This window comes from Coregonus clupeaformis, chromosome 12, assembly GCF_020615455.1.
Source record: "Coregonus clupeaformis isolate EN_2021a chromosome 12, ASM2061545v1, whole genome shotgun sequence".
In the NCBI taxonomy this organism is placed as follows: domain Eukaryota; kingdom Metazoa; phylum Chordata; class Actinopteri; order Salmoniformes; family Salmonidae; genus Coregonus; species Coregonus clupeaformis.
The window spans coordinates 41428650-41446454 of record NC_059203.1 but is presented as its reverse complement, the minus strand read 5'-3'; the positions used below and the strand labels follow the sequence as shown (position 1 = coordinate 41446454).

The 17805-nt window shown below is 44.0% G+C and overlaps 1 protein-coding gene across 2 annotated transcripts; it reads left to right on the top strand.

The window, feature by feature from the left end:
- Positions 1–2124: 2124 nt before the first annotated feature.
- On the top strand, positions 2125–13664 carry LOC121578225 (RNA-binding protein 38). Of its 2 annotated transcripts, none has more exons than XM_041892434.1 (4): positions 2125–2776; positions 5801–5924; positions 6242–6296; positions 11976–13664. In XM_041892434.1, the coding sequence occupies exons 1-4, from the start codon at positions 2564–2566 to the stop codon at positions 12292–12294; spliced, it is 711 nt and encodes a 236-aa protein (XP_041748368.1). In that variant the 5' UTR covers positions 2125–2563; the 3' UTR covers positions 12295–13664. The 2 variants fall into 2 exon arrangements, with proteins under 2 accessions (XP_041748368.1, XP_041748367.1); XM_041892433.2 differs by having other exon boundaries at positions 2134–2776; positions 5801–5939.
- The last annotated feature ends 4141 nt before the right edge of the window (positions 13665–17805 follow it).

The following is a 17805-nucleotide window of genomic DNA, read 5'->3' as shown; positions in this document are numbered from 1 at the left end:
CTCTATGCCATCTTTTCATAAATCATGTGGTTGTCATTGTGTCAAGTTGTTTAATAGTAATCCAGTTAACACTGTACCATGCTGTACCATGCTCCTGTAGTAATTAGAGTCCTATGAATGTCTTATTCAGGAGTAATGGTGGTGACCCACAATTCTGGTACTTGCCCTGGCATGTTCTCCAGACCCTAGTCAGCTCTAACTGATGTTCCTCGGAACAATTAACCAATCAATTATATACTACTGGCGGTCACTGTGAACATGGCAACCAGTATAACATTAAGCCGTGGCTTAAACCGTTAGTGATACATTCAGACGGTAGGTTATTCCAAAAAAAAAGGCCTGGCTGTTTTTGAGCAATAACTTAACCCAAATAACCTTTCTTTTGATCATCACTGTCCGCTGGACATACAGGATAGCTTTATTCCCCTCCCTATCCTCCTGATAATTTTTTGGGGGGATTATTATTTTATTTTTGTGTTTGTGGTGGGGGAAAAACGTTACCAAGAAAAAAGTGAATTTTTTTTTTATTGTAAGTGCAAAATGGTCCTCTGTAGTGGTCATTAGGAAGTAAATATGAAAAAATGAACATTACAGTCAATGGGTACAGTAGGTGAAAAACATAGTTGCAGCATCCGGGTGTCCACTACAGAGGACATTTCTTGATAAGCTCTTATTTAGCTCTTATTTAATGTGAAAATTATTACACTGTCCTGACAACTCACTTAACTATTCCTGAGATATTCACTTACTATAAATAATTTGAATATCAAACTCACAAAAATGATCATTAATAATTACACACACTACTTTTCAAATTTCCATGAAATATGCTCATTTTGATGACAGACATTTTTGTATGAACCAGGAAGATTAAGTTGTCAAGGTCACACCCCTACACATGTGATATCAATGAAAAGCCTGCAGAATGTTCTCTCAAAGGGACAACAGGACTTAATACAGTGGCTTGTATGGCCGCAGAGAAACAGACCTGATGTCCACTAGAGAGGACAAAAATGAATTTCTGAGTCTCAGGAGGGTATACTTGCATATGACTCCCGAAAATGAATGCACTCACTAACTGTAAGTCGCTCTGGATCGTCTGCTAAATGACTAAAATGTCAATGTAAAAAAATATGGTGCTTTCAAGACATCTGGGAACTCGGGAGAAAATGAGGTCAAATCATGTCAGTGATCTTCAGGTCGGAAAGTCAGAGCTCTAGAAAGATGCCCGAGTTTCTGACTTGGAATTCCGAGTTGTATAACCATTAAACGATTTTTCCCAGTCGGAGCTCGTTTTTTTTTTTTTTGTTCCCAGTTGTCTTGAGCGCACCGAAGTCGTAAGTCGGAGATTTCCGTGTGCCCAGTGGTTTTGAACGCGGCATTATAGCCTCCAATCTTGTCTGACTGACACACACCATTTACAAGTCCGTGAACTCCCTCTGAAGCATATAACGGCAATGTTTAAGTAAACAGAGTAATGAGGTATTTGCACGCTGTTATCACTCTTGTAATCAATGTGAGCCAAGTATTTGTTTTATGATGGGCTGCTTGGCAAAAATACCTTGTTGATAATAGCCTAAAGGGCGCTCTGCAGTGGCGGGCCTATTATAACGCTATGTATCATCTGACCGGAAAACGTGGCCGTCTGTAACCTATTGCTACTGAGGTGTACAATTTGGCTTATAGGCTATATTTATTGTGGTATATACTAACCTTGAATTCGAAATCCATGTAATTCGTATATTGGAATCACATGTGTTTGTACCACTTATATTGAGAACCCCTTGTAGGCTAAGTCTAAAAATTGGGGATTTCTGAAATGACAATTTGGAATTTATGACAATGTGAAGAAGAATGACAAGATGAACTATAATACATACATGTGTAATGCGTTTTAGTAGGCATGGTCAATATAGCGTCACAGTGGAGGGGTCCGTATTATGAGCATCCACATGTGCAGCAAATGTTTATAGAAAATTGCAACATTGTTTCAAAATGAAGTCAAGAAATGTTGCAACAAATGTATCTTTAAGGTAACTTCCAGCAGATGTAGAGTTGTTTCTTTACGTGAGGCGCGCTGTAGACCTACAGTTATTACTTGTCTTTGTGTAGTAAAGAACAAAAGCAAGTGCAAGAACAACGCGTGGGGGCGGGCTTTACTGCATTAGGGCAAAAAATTGTCATCCAGAATCATTGCCCATAGGCCAGTCATCTAAAATGGGCGTGATCAGGTTCGGCGAGTATATAACTCTCCCGGAACACTTTCAATATAGAGGCAAGTGAAGGAACTACATAGAAAGCGGAAAACAATTTCAAGCAGTAGCCTATGATGAAAAGCAGTGAACTTGGCAACAAGAAGTTCAAGGTCGGAATCAAGGAAGAAAAAACGTAAACTTGAGAAGCAAGCGAGAACAGACCCCTGTTGCATATTTGAAGACATCTCTTGAGCCGAGTAGCTAATAGCCTTTTGATGCTGGACATATCAATAGTTGGTTAACCAACTAGGCTACCTTTAGTTAACTGTTCACTAGTCTTTAGCCTAGCTTACCGGCTAGGCTTGTCAATGCTTTTGCATCAGTTTGTGAACGGAGGCCTGGAAGTGATGCATTCTACAGCAATTCAAAAAGACACTACTTTTACAAAAATTTTCGTGGGTGGTTTGCCCTACCACACTAACGATGCTTCCTTGAGAAAGTATTTTGAGGCCTTCGGAGACATCGACGAGGCTGTGGTGATAACGGACAGACAGACGGGGAAATCCAGAGGATATGGCTTTGTAAGTAACATTGACACTTGTCGGTAATGCACTTATCCTGCAGCTTGATCAGTGGGAGCACGTGCGTCTTTACGGCAAACCAGTGAAATCGAGTTGCCTATAAAATGTTAATGGTTGGTCTATGTGTTTTCTATGTAGTTATTGGGCAAATGCTCACCACGTTTCCTTCCGCCACCAAGTTATTGTTCCATTTAACTGACTAGGCTTCTTGCCTAAAGGAAAACAAGAACATGAGGCTGTGCCAAGTACCTGTTTAAAGGCCCAATGCAGCCGTTTTTATCTCAATATCAACACATTTCTGGGTGATTGTTTTAAATTCAAATGGTGAAAAAGACAAATTGCTTCTTAGTATAAGCAAAATCGCAAGCAAGAATTCAGCTAGAACTGTCTGGGAGTGGTCTGAGTGGGGAGGGGAAACTGAAAACTAGCTGTTGGAGTTCACTTGAAGACCAATGGAATGGTCTAAAGTGAGCAAACGCCACCTACAATGGGCACTGTGTCATGCAAAACGAACTCAAAAAGGGCTGCTTGCACTGAACTAGCAGTTGAAAAATGGGGAGGGGTTGGGGAACGCTGATAGCATTGCCACTGCCCTTTTTTAAAGCTGCAATATGTAACTTTTTGGGCGACCTGACCAAATTCACATAGAAATGTGAGTAATAGATCTGTCATTCTCGTTTTGTACACCAGCTGAAAATACAATATTTATTATCGTTATGGAAAATATATTTAATAGTGGTTTAGATAGTACAATGATTCTCAGCACTATACTTGCTTGTTTTGTCACAAACTGAAATTAGGCGAACTATTAGAATTTTAGCAGCCAGGAAATGGTGGCGCAATTTCAACATAGGGCACCTTAAAATATATATATATATACATATATATATATACACTACACTCATTGCGTCAAGTTACACCTCGCCATTACACTAAAAGGGCATTATAATTTTCACAATTTCAACCTCAGTGTGGAAATCTATATAAAACACAGGAAAATCACGTTTTTTACTGCACTGGGCCTTTAAGGACATGGATATCCCCAGCAGAATACAATGCTGTCATCAAAGTTACATCTCTTGCATATTGCGGGCATTCAAACGCATGTCAAAATAAATCCTTGTCCAAATGTACGGCTTAAACGCACAAATGCAGAGTATCATTTTTTGCCTTGCTGTTATCACAGCTGTAATCAGGATGAGGGATCACATGAGTTGATTGATAAGAAGATGATATATCCACATATCTAATGTCCCTCTGCCTACCCTCTAAACGAACACACCACATGCCTTCTCCCCACCAACCTCTCAGCGCTGGCCCGTGAATGACCTAGCGCTTATCGGTTATGAGCGCGGCAAAGGCACACCGAAGTGCGAGCTGCTGTTCTCTCTCGCTTTATATGGGGATTTTGGAGCGGTGGGGACGTAGGCCCTCTCTCATTGTAAACAACCGAAACACTCAGTGGTGTTTATAGAATCATAACTGCGGTTATAAGTTAGAAAGTGGGAGTTGTACTTTTCTCTCCCAAGATGGACTACTGCTCACTGCATTAGAGTACAGATTCAGTACCCCGCCATACAACACACCTCCCCTTGTTGTAGTAGCAGCTGTCAGATATGGAAGTTAGGTGCACTTCCCCCTCCTGTGTGTCAGCTTTTCCAATCACCACAGGTGGGTTTTTTTTATCACCATAGATGGTTCTATTAACCTTTTTATAAAACAAATCTTCAGCTCCTAAGATTGACACTATACAGCCCAAATTCAGATTGTCTGCCAACTTCCTTAATGATCCTCTGGTAATCAGCCAGAGCGAGCAGAAACATTTAACAATGAGAATCTGTATGAGGCAGGCAAAAAGAAACCCACCTTCCTTTTCATGGCTACAAAGAACAGAAATGGCAGAATAAATGCTAATATTTACCAGAAACTTGGAGAGACTCATCAGCATTAATAAAGGCCAAAGATGGAATGGAAAACTGTGTGTGTGTCTCTCTAATAGAGACTGCGTGTGTGTGTAGTTTACGCCTCAGCCAGTTTATAACTTTAAGAAAATGACACTTTGTGTTTACACATCAGCGGTGACCAAAAAACAGTGGAGCTCTGTCATTAACGGCTGCTGCTGAAAGTGTCTGGTGTTTCAGGTCCGACTGACTCGGGCATATGAGGGTGCTCAATGCTGGGAAATAGGTGTTCGCCACCTTGCATGCAGCGAGGGCAAAAAACACCCATCGCTTTATCCCAGTAACCGACAGGGCAAACTTGATCATCCTGTTGCTCACAGCTTGAGTAAAACGGCTCCAGAGCAAGGCTTACCTTTAAACACAATCCAAGGTGGATTAGTAGACCCCCTTCAATAGAGTTCCAGTGTCAACACAACCTCTCTGCTCTTGTGTCTTCACAACACATGCCCTGGAGTGGGCTCAAAACCTCTCGTCTAGTCTAAAGAGGTATGCTTACTTCAACAACAGGCTAGAATACATCTACACCTCAGATATGTAATCATCTGAGACCTCTTGAATTGGCAGAAGAACAAAACATAAAGCAGAAGGTGATGCTGTCTAATGCCTTGGAAGGTGAGTGTGGGGTGGATTCTAACAATCTCCTTATTCTCCATTGCCTAATGGATAATCCCTTATTATTCATCATTACTGAGCCATATTTCAGCTGACCTCTGACTGTGCTGCTGACAAGTGGGTGGGTGGTTGACCAAGTCTTCTGGGTTGTGTTTAACTGATAATCACTGTGCTTTGTGTACAATTTCCTCTTCTGTTTAGAAAGGGGAATTTATGCGGTGGAAGCTGGACAGGGGGATTTCTGTGATGACAGACTAATAGGGGTTGTTTTTCTTTTAGTTCTGCTTGGCTGGTCGGGGTGGCCTTAATCTTGACTGACCTTTTCATAGCTTGGCTGCCATAATTGGTGATTAATAGATTTCTACTTTCGACTGTATTACCAGCTAAAATGGGGAACTGGTGTCTTTTTAGTATTGCTAATATTTTCAACGTCTGTGTGATTACGTGTCAGGTGACGATGACAGATCGGGGAGCAGCAGAGAGAGCCTGTAAAGACCCCAACCCCATCATCGATGGGCGAAAGTCCAACGTGAACCTGGCTTACATTGGCGCAAAGCCCCGCAGTATGCAGATAGGTGAGCCGACCAGGGGTGAGAACAACCGCCAGACGCACAAACACCACACCTACAACACTTGTCGCACACACGCACCATAAATGTACAAACCATTTTAATTGCATCTGGATTGACTCTTACTCTTGTATAATATGGGACTGGGTTAATGTAAAACAAAAACACAATGTAATTTGCCGTCTCTGCATGTTTTGTATGTTGCTTGAGTTACCCCCCCAAAGTTGAGTGAACTTTGCTCTCTCTGCCTCTCCTCTGCATTGTTCTCTGGCCCTCTTCTTTAAATGCAAATGTATCTGAGGGTTGTTTCCTCTGTCTTCCAGGCATATCCATCGGAGTGCAGCCTATTCATCCAGCGCTCATCCAGAGGCAGTATGGGTAAGTGAGTGGGAGTGGGCACTACCTCTGTGACCTATACAGTATACCACAGTATCTTCTGAATGACATATGTTGAAAGTGTGTGTCCGATTGCTCTTTAGATGAAACCCATATGTGCATAATGTATGTGAGCGTTTTAGACTTTTGCCAATTGTTAACTTTTTTTGTTTTCAAATGGTCATAGCATGGTACATTCCATGGGGACATGTGACTCTCAACCCCTTCTTTTAGACCCTCCAGTATCTATTTGGTTGAGTGGGCTCTCTCACTGAGCAAGGCTCCAGGGCAGAGTGTTTGCCTGTGTTGTAGAAACAGCCTGGAGGGAGGCCAGACTGTGACCGGTGTCCAGGACACACGCTCTGCTGGACATTTAATGGTCATGCCACTGACATGGGATTGACACCACTTGCCCCCTGCTGCTAGAGTGTGTCACCACCCTTCCCTCCCTCCTCCAAAGTCCTAGCTTTGAAGCCAGAGGTCCAAGCCCTTACATGTTATAAGATCATGTCAATGGACTTTGGGTACTTAGAATCCCCCCTATGTTCATAACGGGCAGGGCGGAGCCCCCCAGGGTGCTCTGTGGTCATGTGTCTGACAGGTGTTGGCTCTTATTGCAGCCTTTTACACCACCTAATCCCCAGTGACTGACTGCAGCCCCAGAGAGGGGGAGAGAGGGCACCTGTCTGTTGAGCTCGGAGATCTCTCTATGGGCCGGTGACAGACACAGGCTGCTCTAAGATGTAGAGCACACAAGTGTTCTTTCAGCCTTTCTCTCGCACCAGACCCTTAAATGGCATGTTGTGAAGTGGGATGGTTGGGAGGGATTGAGCATGTGTGTGTGGACCAGACTGGACCGTAGCATAGTGCTCCTTTTCCTCTCCCCCTTCACTTTCCCCTATAGTATTTTCCCCTCTTGTCCTCCCCTCCCACAAGGAGAAGGAAACAGGGTTTGTCTTTCTCGTCTGAACACCGTTTTCTGCTGGGTGTCAGGGGGACGATTAGCCTGAGATACTGAAAATTGACACCCCTGTGAGACTGGGGGAGGGAATAAGGGGGGAAGATTAGGTGGGGGGGGGGTTGTGGAAGAAGGAGGGCGGGGGGATGTGACAGCTCTGTCTCTGAAGAGGCATTGTGCTTAATGATGCTGTATTTTCACCAGGCGCCACACCTCCTACAGGTGTCACCCACAACATTTTTTTGTTTTGTTTTTTTGTTGCATGAAATAGTTGTGATCACTTTTCTGTATAATGTTTTCTACTTCCAGGCCAGAATTTGCAATGCCAGGACCTTTGTAGAATTTTGTTGTTGTTGCATGTAGCCTTTCATTTCTTTGCTATGATTTGTGAAAATGATCCTGTGCATGTAGTAGGGCTGTCCCTGACAAAATCTAAATACACAAATCTTGGTCGACCAATAGTTGTCTGTTCTTTCGACCAAGCGACTGGTCGAAATTTTAAAATGTGTATCTTTCCATATGTAGACACCCTATGTGTTTTAATAAAATCAAACTGTATATGTAGGCTACTGAGCTTGTTTGATGCTTTAAGTATAATGTGATTTAAATAATTAAGACACACAAATGACTTGAGGGAGCCAGAGATCAAGATGGCCTAACCAGAAGAAAAAAATGTGTTCCCAGCCTCCCCCTGCTGCTGCTGGCCTTAGCACATTCTGCCATTACACTCCCGAAGTTGGCGGTAATAGACTACACCAGGGGTTGGTAACCTTTTCCATTGGAGTGCCAATTTATCTTAACATTTCTACCCATCTGCGTGCCAATTATGATTTTCATATGCACATTTGTGGAACGGTTTTGTTTCTTTTATAATAAAGTTGTGTGATTTAATTAAAATTATATCTAAATTATACAAATCTGAAAGTAATTTCTAGTGCCAACTATGTAAAAATAGCCTACATTAAGCCAACAAATAAAAACATTGCAGACTGCAGGTAGAAAATATCTTGATACAAATAAATCACATTGGCTACATATAGACTGTCTGCAAGGAACTTTAAACATTGTATCAACTTGGTCCAGCCCAAAGCTTGTGCTAACAAACTTGTGACATTGTATAAAACATTCTGGACAGCTGTAGGCTATTTTCGCAAGGGATAAGAATTAATCAGGTAGGCCTATTTTATGACGTTTCCAGCGGATCAGAGCATGACATGGTTTTCCCTTTCAGGCCGAGTGGTTATCGAAAGGGAGAGAGCTGGGAAAATCTTTCCAAATAGGCTACATTGAGGAACTATTGTCATTCTCAATGGATGTAAAACAGACTTTGTTTACTTGCTGTTTGTGGTGAAGAGAACATTACTTTGAGAAGCTCCACAGCTCATTAGTGGTGGTGAGTGATCAGAAATACTATCAGATCCCCCAAATGGGCACATTTCTAAGCCTACATTTGCGCGCAGGCCAGGTAGCCTAGGCCTACTTCTATGTGTGATCAGGTCCGCGTCCTTACTCAACATTGACAGGAGCACTCCAAACAAAACACAATTAATAAATTGAACTCGTGAATGGAATGAAATAAACCAAAACTTGTGTAAACCAAAAAAGTGATGCCTAAGTTGTGCACATTTTGAAGTGGCCTTTTGTCCCCAACACAAGGTGCACCTGTGTAATAATAATAATAATAATAATGCTGTTTAATCAGCTTCTTGATATGCCACACCTGTCAGGTGGATAGATTATCTTGGCAAAGGAGAAATGCTCACTAACAGGGATGTAAACTAATTTGAGCAAAATAAGCTTTTTGTGCATATGGAAAATGTATTTTAAGTTTATGAAACATGGGACTAACACTTTACATTTTTGCATTTATATTTTTGTTCAGTGTATATTGAATGAATTAACAGAAATGATGGTAACCAAACAAACGTTGTAGATGATAAATGATGGGAATTAACTGTAAATGTACTAGTGGTGATACTGGTGTGCCATGCCTGCGGCCTCCACAATGGATTAGTCCACTGAGACCGGCATCAATAAAGACGTGCTATAAAGAAAATATATTTCTTGCAACTGCTTGACAAAAAAATTATCGGCTGACAAACAGCCTATCGACCAAACAATCGACCAGTCGACTAAATGGGGTCAGCCCTAGCATGTAGGTAGGAGCTACATATTGGCAGTGGATTTATTTGCCATGAAAGCCTAAATGTAACTGATTTATCCTAGCTAGGTACATTTAGCATGAATTGATGAAGCCCTTCGATTTGTTCACCATGACTAAAACGTGAAGGCTAGAGGAGGAAGTCTGTCTGCTTGGTGCGGCAGTCCCTCTGCCCTGCCAGCCCCACCTCCCTGTCACAAAACCAGCTGACCTCTTGTCCCCCCCAGACCCCCACAGGCCTTGTGATGTCAAAGATGGCCCAGGGAGCTCTTCAGCGTCCCTGTTTCATCTTCTCCTTTTCTGCCTCTTCTCTCACTCTTTCTCTCTGCACGCACGCCTCATCCGCTCAGGATCGTCATTTCTATTAACTTTTCTATGAAAATGATTGCAGCGTTGACCATTATTTTGATGTACATCAGAAAGGTCATCTTGATCTAACCAGAGGTCTGAGCTAGAGGTCTGTGGCCACAGAAAGGAGAGGCTCATCTGTGTGTGAATGAATGTGCGTATGCCCGACAGGCTTCATGTATGGTCGTCTGTGCCTATCTGTGTGGGTCTCTGAATGAATGGTTGTTTGTGAGTAGCTGACCGTTCAGTATTGTTAGAGGGCTGAACAGTGTCTATCAGCCGGCTCATGGTTGGTTCATATTATCTCTGTCTATAGCGTTCATGTTCTTTATTTTTGTGAATTATTGTTGGTGTATACCACTCAGCAGACCTCTTGTCCTGACTATTAAATGTCCATCTACACAGAGAAAGACTTACTATGTGTGTGAACCCAGGCAACACTGGTCTACATTTCCGTATCATATCAGCATAATGTCGTCAGACATTGCGAAAAAGCTTAGCCACTAGCTTCACTCATCACCCTGAAGGATGGAACAATCCCGTGCAGCTCTGTGCATCTCCACAATAGTATCAATGAGGATCCAGATAATGAATACATATTGTTAACCTCCACTATCCTCCCCAACCCCCTCATGGTTGCTCTGTGCTCCCAGCTGAACAGTGTCCCGGAGGGGAAGTGAAGATACCCGAGGTGCAGGCTTCGTTCGGCCTTATTTGGAAGCTCCCAGGAGGAGGGTAGCAGGCAGTTGTGACTGTTCCCGCCCCTCTCTAAGGTGCCAGCGATGGCTTGAGAGTGCAGTGTGTTGTGATGGATTGGAGTGCCTTTATTTTTCCCTCTGTGCGTGTGTGATATGACATGAAAATGTTATGCTGATTTAAAGAGTGCCTATTCCCTATTATGGCATGGTTTGGGGTTTGCAGTGGTGACTTTGGTTGCTGTTTAAAGTTCAAGTGTGGGGCTGATGGGTTTGGGGGTGTGGCTGGGTGAGTGTGTTAGGCAGGGTGCAATTGGATGTTGTGAGTGTCTTGTCACCCCTGCACGCTTCCCTTTTGCAGTGTTTGAGTTGATGGCTGTCTCTCAATACTCTGCCATCGCTTTCTTCCCACATCTTCTCTCATGACCACTGACCTGAAAGGACACGGGTAAACACAACATGGTGGTAACCCATCCGGTGGCCATGAAGTTAGAGGCAAGGAAAGGAAGCCATTGGTGTATTGAGACCCAGCTGAGAAGTGTTGCGTTGTGTGCTGTGACTTCACTGTCTTGTCTTGATGTTCTTTCACAATGACCATACAGAAGTCTCCTACCAGACACTCTGTGTGAGAGGGGTGAAGAAAGTTCCTCCTCCTCTCCCCATTTTCTCCCCTCTGAGCTCTGCTTTTGGCTTGTGTGCTTTTGCAGTGAGTAGAGTTCTTCTCTGTTTCCCTTGCGCTGCAGTATCAAGGGGGGGTTCTCAACCCCAGAGGAACAAACCCTAGATGCACTTTGAGGCCTGGTTAAAAATATCCCCCCAACCCCCTCTGTCTCCCCATGGATGATGTGCTGCTAGACTGAGACTGGAGGAGAATGAGCTGTCCCCAGACTCGAGTACTAATCGCCAGTCAGGGAGGGAGAGCTTTGAGCACATGAGACCCAACTGGCTAACAGCCTGCCTTGATAAGCTCTCCCTCCCCTCTCCCCCACCTCTCAACAACTGATGCCCAATGTAGCTTGCACACAAGAACAGGAACCACAACTCCATCAAACTTCCCCTTTGTGAGCAAGCGTGTGTGTGATTCTGTGTGTGCGCAGACATTGGTTGGTGTGTGTTTGAGTGTGCTCAGCGAGTGAAGAGCAGCAGCTGTTAAAACACTAGCTGGTGTCAGGCTTGAAACCTGCCAGTAACGGCTGTCTCTCCCTCTCCTCTCTCCCCACCACCACACCCTTTCTCTCTCAGGGGGCTTACCTAACAGGTTTTGTAGGTTTTTAAGTGACGAGGGATGTTCTCATTAACTCGCTCTCTTTGCACATTAGTAGTGGGTGGTGTGGCATCTGGTTAGTTTCTTACACCCCACCACTGGATATACTGGGCTCGGCACATACAGCAGAACTCTAGTGTATTCCAGACCTGCTGGAGAATAGAAATGACAGAATCCAGAGCTTTGCTTTATTTGCTCCTGTTCTTCATTGTATATTCAAGTGTATAACTAGTGTCCTGTTGTCTGTGTTCTCTAGGTTGGCCCAGCAGTATATGTACCCCCAAGCCTTCATCCAGCCCAGCCTGGTTCTCCCCTCTCAGGTGTCCTCCTCCATCAACTCCCCATACCTGGACTACAGTGCTGCCTACGCCCAGTACGCCCAGGCAGCCTTCGAGCAGTACCCCTACGCCGCCTCCCCAGGGTTCCTGGGCTACAGCTACGCCCCCAGCCCTGCCGCCGCCCCCTCCCAGGCCTCCGCCTCTGTTCACCAGACCCTCCCCACAGGGGCAGGCCCAGCCCCCACCTTCCTGCAGTACGCCCCCCAGCAGCATGTTCAGCCAGACCGCATGCAGTGAGGAGGCGCAGAATGCAGGGAGTCCTGTAGGCCTGGGGAGTCACCCTGAGCTGCCACAGCCAGGGCTTTCAGGGAAGGGCTGGAGAGAGTGGGACTATTGCACTATATAGGATGAGCCCCCTCCCCTGAGTCTGGAGGGGGGTTGATGACTGGGTTGGGTGGGAGGCTAGAATAAAACACATTGTTGCTTCAGAGGGCTTCCAGAAGCAGACACTTCATTTTTATTATTATTACGGTCTTTATTATCTTTATTGTATTAATGTTGCTATCAATGTTAGTATCCTTTATCAATGTCATTGTTATTTTGTTTCAATCAATGAAAACCTTCAATGTCCATGGTACATACCTGTATTTGGAGAGAGCCTGGATCGGCTTACTTGGACATTTTCCCCCTCCCCCCTATTGCCAGGGCATGGGATTGGCGACGGCACTGCTGCTTGGGTACATTGGGCATTGGAACAGAGGTTTGGAGGCACGACGCCAACTGTTTCCCTCCACACCAGAGCAGACTAGAGGATTCTGGCCTCTCATACACCCCCAGTGTTATTGCTCCAACACCATGGGGGGGCATGACTCTCTGTGCCTTTCAGAGGTCATCACTAAATGGAGAATGAAGAGATCCTGGGATCCCCTTCTTTGAGACGATCAATCGTTAGACATCAGGACTACATTTATTTTTATGAAAGATGCCTTAATAAAAGTCTTGTTTTTACAAACACTCCTCCTTTAACCCCTTCCTTCACTCACAGAGCCACATGGTAGTCCTCACTTGTTTTCACATGGCCTGACTCTTCATATTTATACCAGACGCTCTTGTAGTCTACTGACTCACTTTGTCTTGATTGTTGTAGACTGATGTAGATAATCATATGCAGGAAGTGGGAGGCGGGGTCAAAGAGCATTGGGTGTTTTATGTAAGGTAGCTGACGTAACCAGCGCCTGTATATTTTGTCGAACTGTTAATCTAAGATTGTCAAATGTTGATCTCTCAAAAAGGACATGTACAGTATTTGTAAATGTTTCATTATCAAGTACATTTACAATATTTATGTTTGAGGTATTTATAGGCAATTCTATAAGTTGCTCTTTTGTAACTTGGTCTTGAGGCACTGAAGTCCTATAACTTGGTAAGCGTATGTGCAGATTCACAAATTGTCTTATTCATTTGATGGCCATATTTGTATTTTCCCTCAGAACCAATGGATTTGTCTGTATGCACAACACTGGATGCTCTTTTTTAGCCCCTAGTTTCACCGGCTGTGGCTAGGATCGGACTCTCTGTAGACTGTTTCAGCTAAATGTCATTTCCAGTCCATTCAAAGAAGCAAACCAAAAAAATATTGGAAAAAATAAAGAATTTGTATTTAAAAAGGGGCTTGACTTGTTTCTTGATCAACTGAGATTAAATGTTTTAAAAATCTAACTTGATACCACCATAACTTTATGAAGCGCAGATAACATTTTAAAACTCCTTTCCATATTTTTGCCTTCGATGTACGAAGTAATGGGTTTTTTACAATCTCTAGAATGGACTCCATTAGACATTTCTAAGGTTGAATAGAGCTCCAAATGAGCTCCTGTTGGGTTGAGAGGGTTTAGTTGCTAGTGCGTGGATGTGTGTGTGACAGTCGTTATCACAGTGCTGTGTTCTGTCTGCTCTGTGGTGGGGGTCAGGACTCGGGGAGCAGGAGGCCCATGCTTTATCAGCCCACAACACTACCGCCTGCCAGGGGCACGGGTTGTTCCTTGACCCAACACACACACTGTTGCTGAGGAGATGAGAAACTTGGAACTGTAGAGCCAGAAGGGGAGGAGTTTGTTGGTACAGTATGGGGTTAAAAGCACAGTCACCCCTGGTTACCTTGCTTATTTTTATGCATCATAACCATGTGAGTTGTCAGCTGTCAAATATAAAAGGTTTACTTGGTTGGTTTCTCTATCTGCACATCGTGAGTCCTTATGTTTAACATTTTGAGATGTTTTATTTTACCACCAGTACCACACATCAGAGATGCTGACAGTCATGTAAAAAGCTTTGGAACATGTAAAGTACAAGGTTGTGAACCAGCACTGACTGACAGGACTCTGTATTAAGGTCTAGTAGAGGAAGAAGGACCATGTGTATATTTAAAGAGCGCAGAGGGATACCAGATGGCTTTGTTGCAGTATGCTGGACATTTTGACAGTAATGGAACCATACAGTATGTTTAAATAAGCAATGTGCAGTAATGGAATAGATGTCTCAGGGGTTACAGTTACATTGTTGAATCATGTCAGGTGTTTATGGCTAGTGTGTGGTGACAGACTGGGTGTCCTCTGGTCTATGTGACATCACTGTGTTTAAGTTGGAGAGTGCTGAGTTAAAGTGCTGTGAATGTATGGTCACCTCTTTCATTGTTTTCTCTACTCTCCCTGTCACTCCTCCCAATCATCTGGCTTTCCTCACAGTCTTTCTCACAGTTTCTCCTTGTAGCCCTTTTCCTTTTTCCTGCATGCTCTCCATTTTCATTCTCACTTTCTTTTCTCACTCTCTCCTTCCTACTGCCTCTGTTTTCCTCCTCACGCTCCATTGTTCTTATCTCACTCTCACCTTCCCACTGTCTCTCACTGAATCATGAGAGGGGAGAAACAGAGCAGTGTCAGATTGATTAACGAGGTCATACACAGGCCCAGCGGAGCATGTTTGCCGAGTCACCATAAGGCATCACACGCACATTCTACAGTGCAGTTCACTCAAATCTAACTCCCCACATGCTCTACTCTGAGTCGTGCTCCCCTCTGATGTCAAGGGATTCCTCAGAACTCATATAACTCTTATCAGCTCCCAGCTACACTTTAATCACAACTCAGAATGAAATGACTTTTTCTACTTGGCTCAGTTACCCCCTAACCCCCACCCTTCTTGGTTTCACTATGTGTTGATCTTTCATTTTGAGGTGGATTTCTACACCATCACTCAGACACATTTTGTAACTCTCTTTGATGCCTTTTGCAATTATTTGTTTTTATAATATTATAAAATATTTGATATTTTTAAATATTATCGACAACAATTATTTAATTATTAATTTGTTTATGGAAAATGGTATGAGGTAATGCCTGTCATGGTCACCTTATGTAGTGGTAATCAAAAAGCCACACAGGACCAGTATGAATTGAAGGAAACCCCTTTGCAAAACACCAACAGGAAAAGGTGAATGTTCTGGTATATCCTATTGCGTACCATAACTGGAATGTTGTGTAATGTTGCAACACTGAACTACTCAAAGTCTGTATTCTGTTTCCTCTGTAAACACACCTCCCCCTAAATCCAGCTCCTCTGTCCATCTCTCCACTCAGCTGTATTAGTGGTCTTGTGTAACAGTCTGAAGTGGCCCCCTGGGGCCTTGGTAATATCAGCAGCCATTTCAGATTGGGCCAGCTCTATATTTACCCACCCTCTCAGAGTGCTCAGCCCTGACCTGTGTCATCTTCCCGCGCCGACCCAGAGAGATTATAAGGACAGACCTGGAGTGGGGTAGAGTGTTGGGGATAGGTGTGTGGAACATGGGCAGAGGGCTGATGTGTGGTAGGGTATTGGGATGACAAGGGGGGAGGGGGCAGATAGTGTGAAGGCAGATAGGTTTGATGTCCATGTGTGCAGCCTGCTCTTATGGACATATCTAGAAAGGAATGGGATGTAGAAAACCAGGAGGTAGGGAGTAGAGGATAGGTTGCTATGGACGGGGGCCGCAGAGTGTTGAGTGGGAAGGGGGCGGGTTATTGTGTGTTCCAATATACAGGCTTGCTCTGTATCAGCTAGTCTAATGGACTTCTATGTGATTCTCACACTCAGCCATTAAAAGGCGTGGGTGGGTGATAATGAAGACATCCACTATTCAGAGTATCTATAGCAGGCTGTTACTGACAGTCATGTGCATTAAAGGCTAAATGGAAGTGGAGGTTGGTTAATTGGTATGCGTGTGATTATGTGTGTGTGTGCTTGCAAGGTGTTTGCTAGGTCATGAGTGTTTTATTCCAGAGCGATGATGCACTTGGACATATTCAGTCTTTTGGTGTTAATAACAGACTGTTGCTTGCACAGGTTTTGCTCAGGGAGTGTGAATATGTATGAATTTACAGGAAGTGTGAGGGAGTGAAATTAAATCTGTGGGTGGGTGGGTGAGTGAGTGTATGTGTGCTCTCATCACCCTTGTGGTGGAGTGTTTGTGTTTTGCTCTCTCTCTCCCTTCAGATCCCCCATGTCTTCAAGCCTGTAATTTGATCTGAGTCTCCCTGAGTTAAAGCCTTGGGAGGGTAGGCAGCAGCAATGTGTAATCATTGGCTCAGAGTTTCCAAGAGACAGACATACAGACCAGACCAGGCCAGGCGAGGAAGACAAAACTCTCTTATCTCCGTATCCTTCCCCCTGTCCACTACTCTGTTCACACCAGACTATATGTACAGCTCACACGCCCTACACGATGCACATACACTCCCTCACACACTCTTCAGCGATACACGCTCTCACTCTTCAGCGATACACGCTCTCACTCTTCAGCGATTCACGCTCTCACTCTTCAGCAATGCACACAAACACACTCCTCAGTAGGATGGACTGTGCCCCACACACACTTTCCCCAGCGATGTGTGATTGTGCCCAGTCTGCTCACATACAGGACATGGGCCTTGCTGTACATACAGCAGGAAAAAGGGGGTTTCTCTGTGCAGTCACAAGGGCTGTGTGTCATCATGCCGTATGAGTGGCTAATGTAGCATGGCTAACACTCCTCTGGGTAAGATCACATACAGGGGCGAGGTGAGGAGGGATGAGAGGGGAAAGGTTAGCGTGAGGAGCGGTGAGAAGGGCGAGGTGTTTGTGTGTGTGAGTTTGGTTTTACTATCCTTGTGGGGACAAGAAATTCTCACAAGGATAGTAAAACAAGAAAAAAGTGGGGACATTTCGCCGGTCCCCACAAGGAAAAATGCTATTTTAGGCTTAGGGGTTAGAATTAGGGTTAGGTTTAGGATTTAGGGTTAGGGTTTGGATTAGGATTTGGGGTTAAGGTTAGGTTAAGGGTTAGGTTTAGGGTTAAGAAAAATTGGATTTTGTATAGAAATCAATTTTAGGTCCCCACAAGGATATTAAAACATATGATGTGTGTGTGTGTGTGAGAAGGGTTATGAGGAGGGGTGATAGGTTTAAGTAAAGGCGCCAGCATGCTTCGGTTCGGCTGGCACCTAGCCGAACGCGGCTAGGCGAACCGAACGAGTGTGCTTGCATACTCACTTAAAATACCTTCGCTTGAAAACTAGAAAAAAGTGGCAATAGTACTGTTGGTCCATCTTGAGACGCTGTAGCCACTTCCTCAAAATAGTCAGAATTAATCTAAAATAACTCAAGAAATCTGTAATTAATTTTGACGTTTTTGCAGACGAGATCTTAGTTGTAATTGAGGGTGAGGGAGGGTGAGTAGGGGTGAGAGGAGAGAGTGAGGGGGGAAGGGATCCACTGATGGTGTTAGTTTAGCTT

Coding starts and splice junctions, on each gene's coding strand:
- LOC121578225 (XM_041892433.2), top strand. CDS start 2,564: ATGCTTTTGCATCAGTTTGTGAACGGAGGCCTGGAAGTGATGCATTCT. Junction 2,777..5,800: donor AATCCAGAGGATATGGCTTT/GTAAGTAACATT, acceptor ATTACGTGTCAG/GTGACGATGACAGATCGGGG. Junction 5,940..6,241: donor GATAGGTGAGCCGACCAGGG/GTGAGAACAACC, acceptor TCTGTCTTCCAG/GCATATCCATCGGAGTGCAG.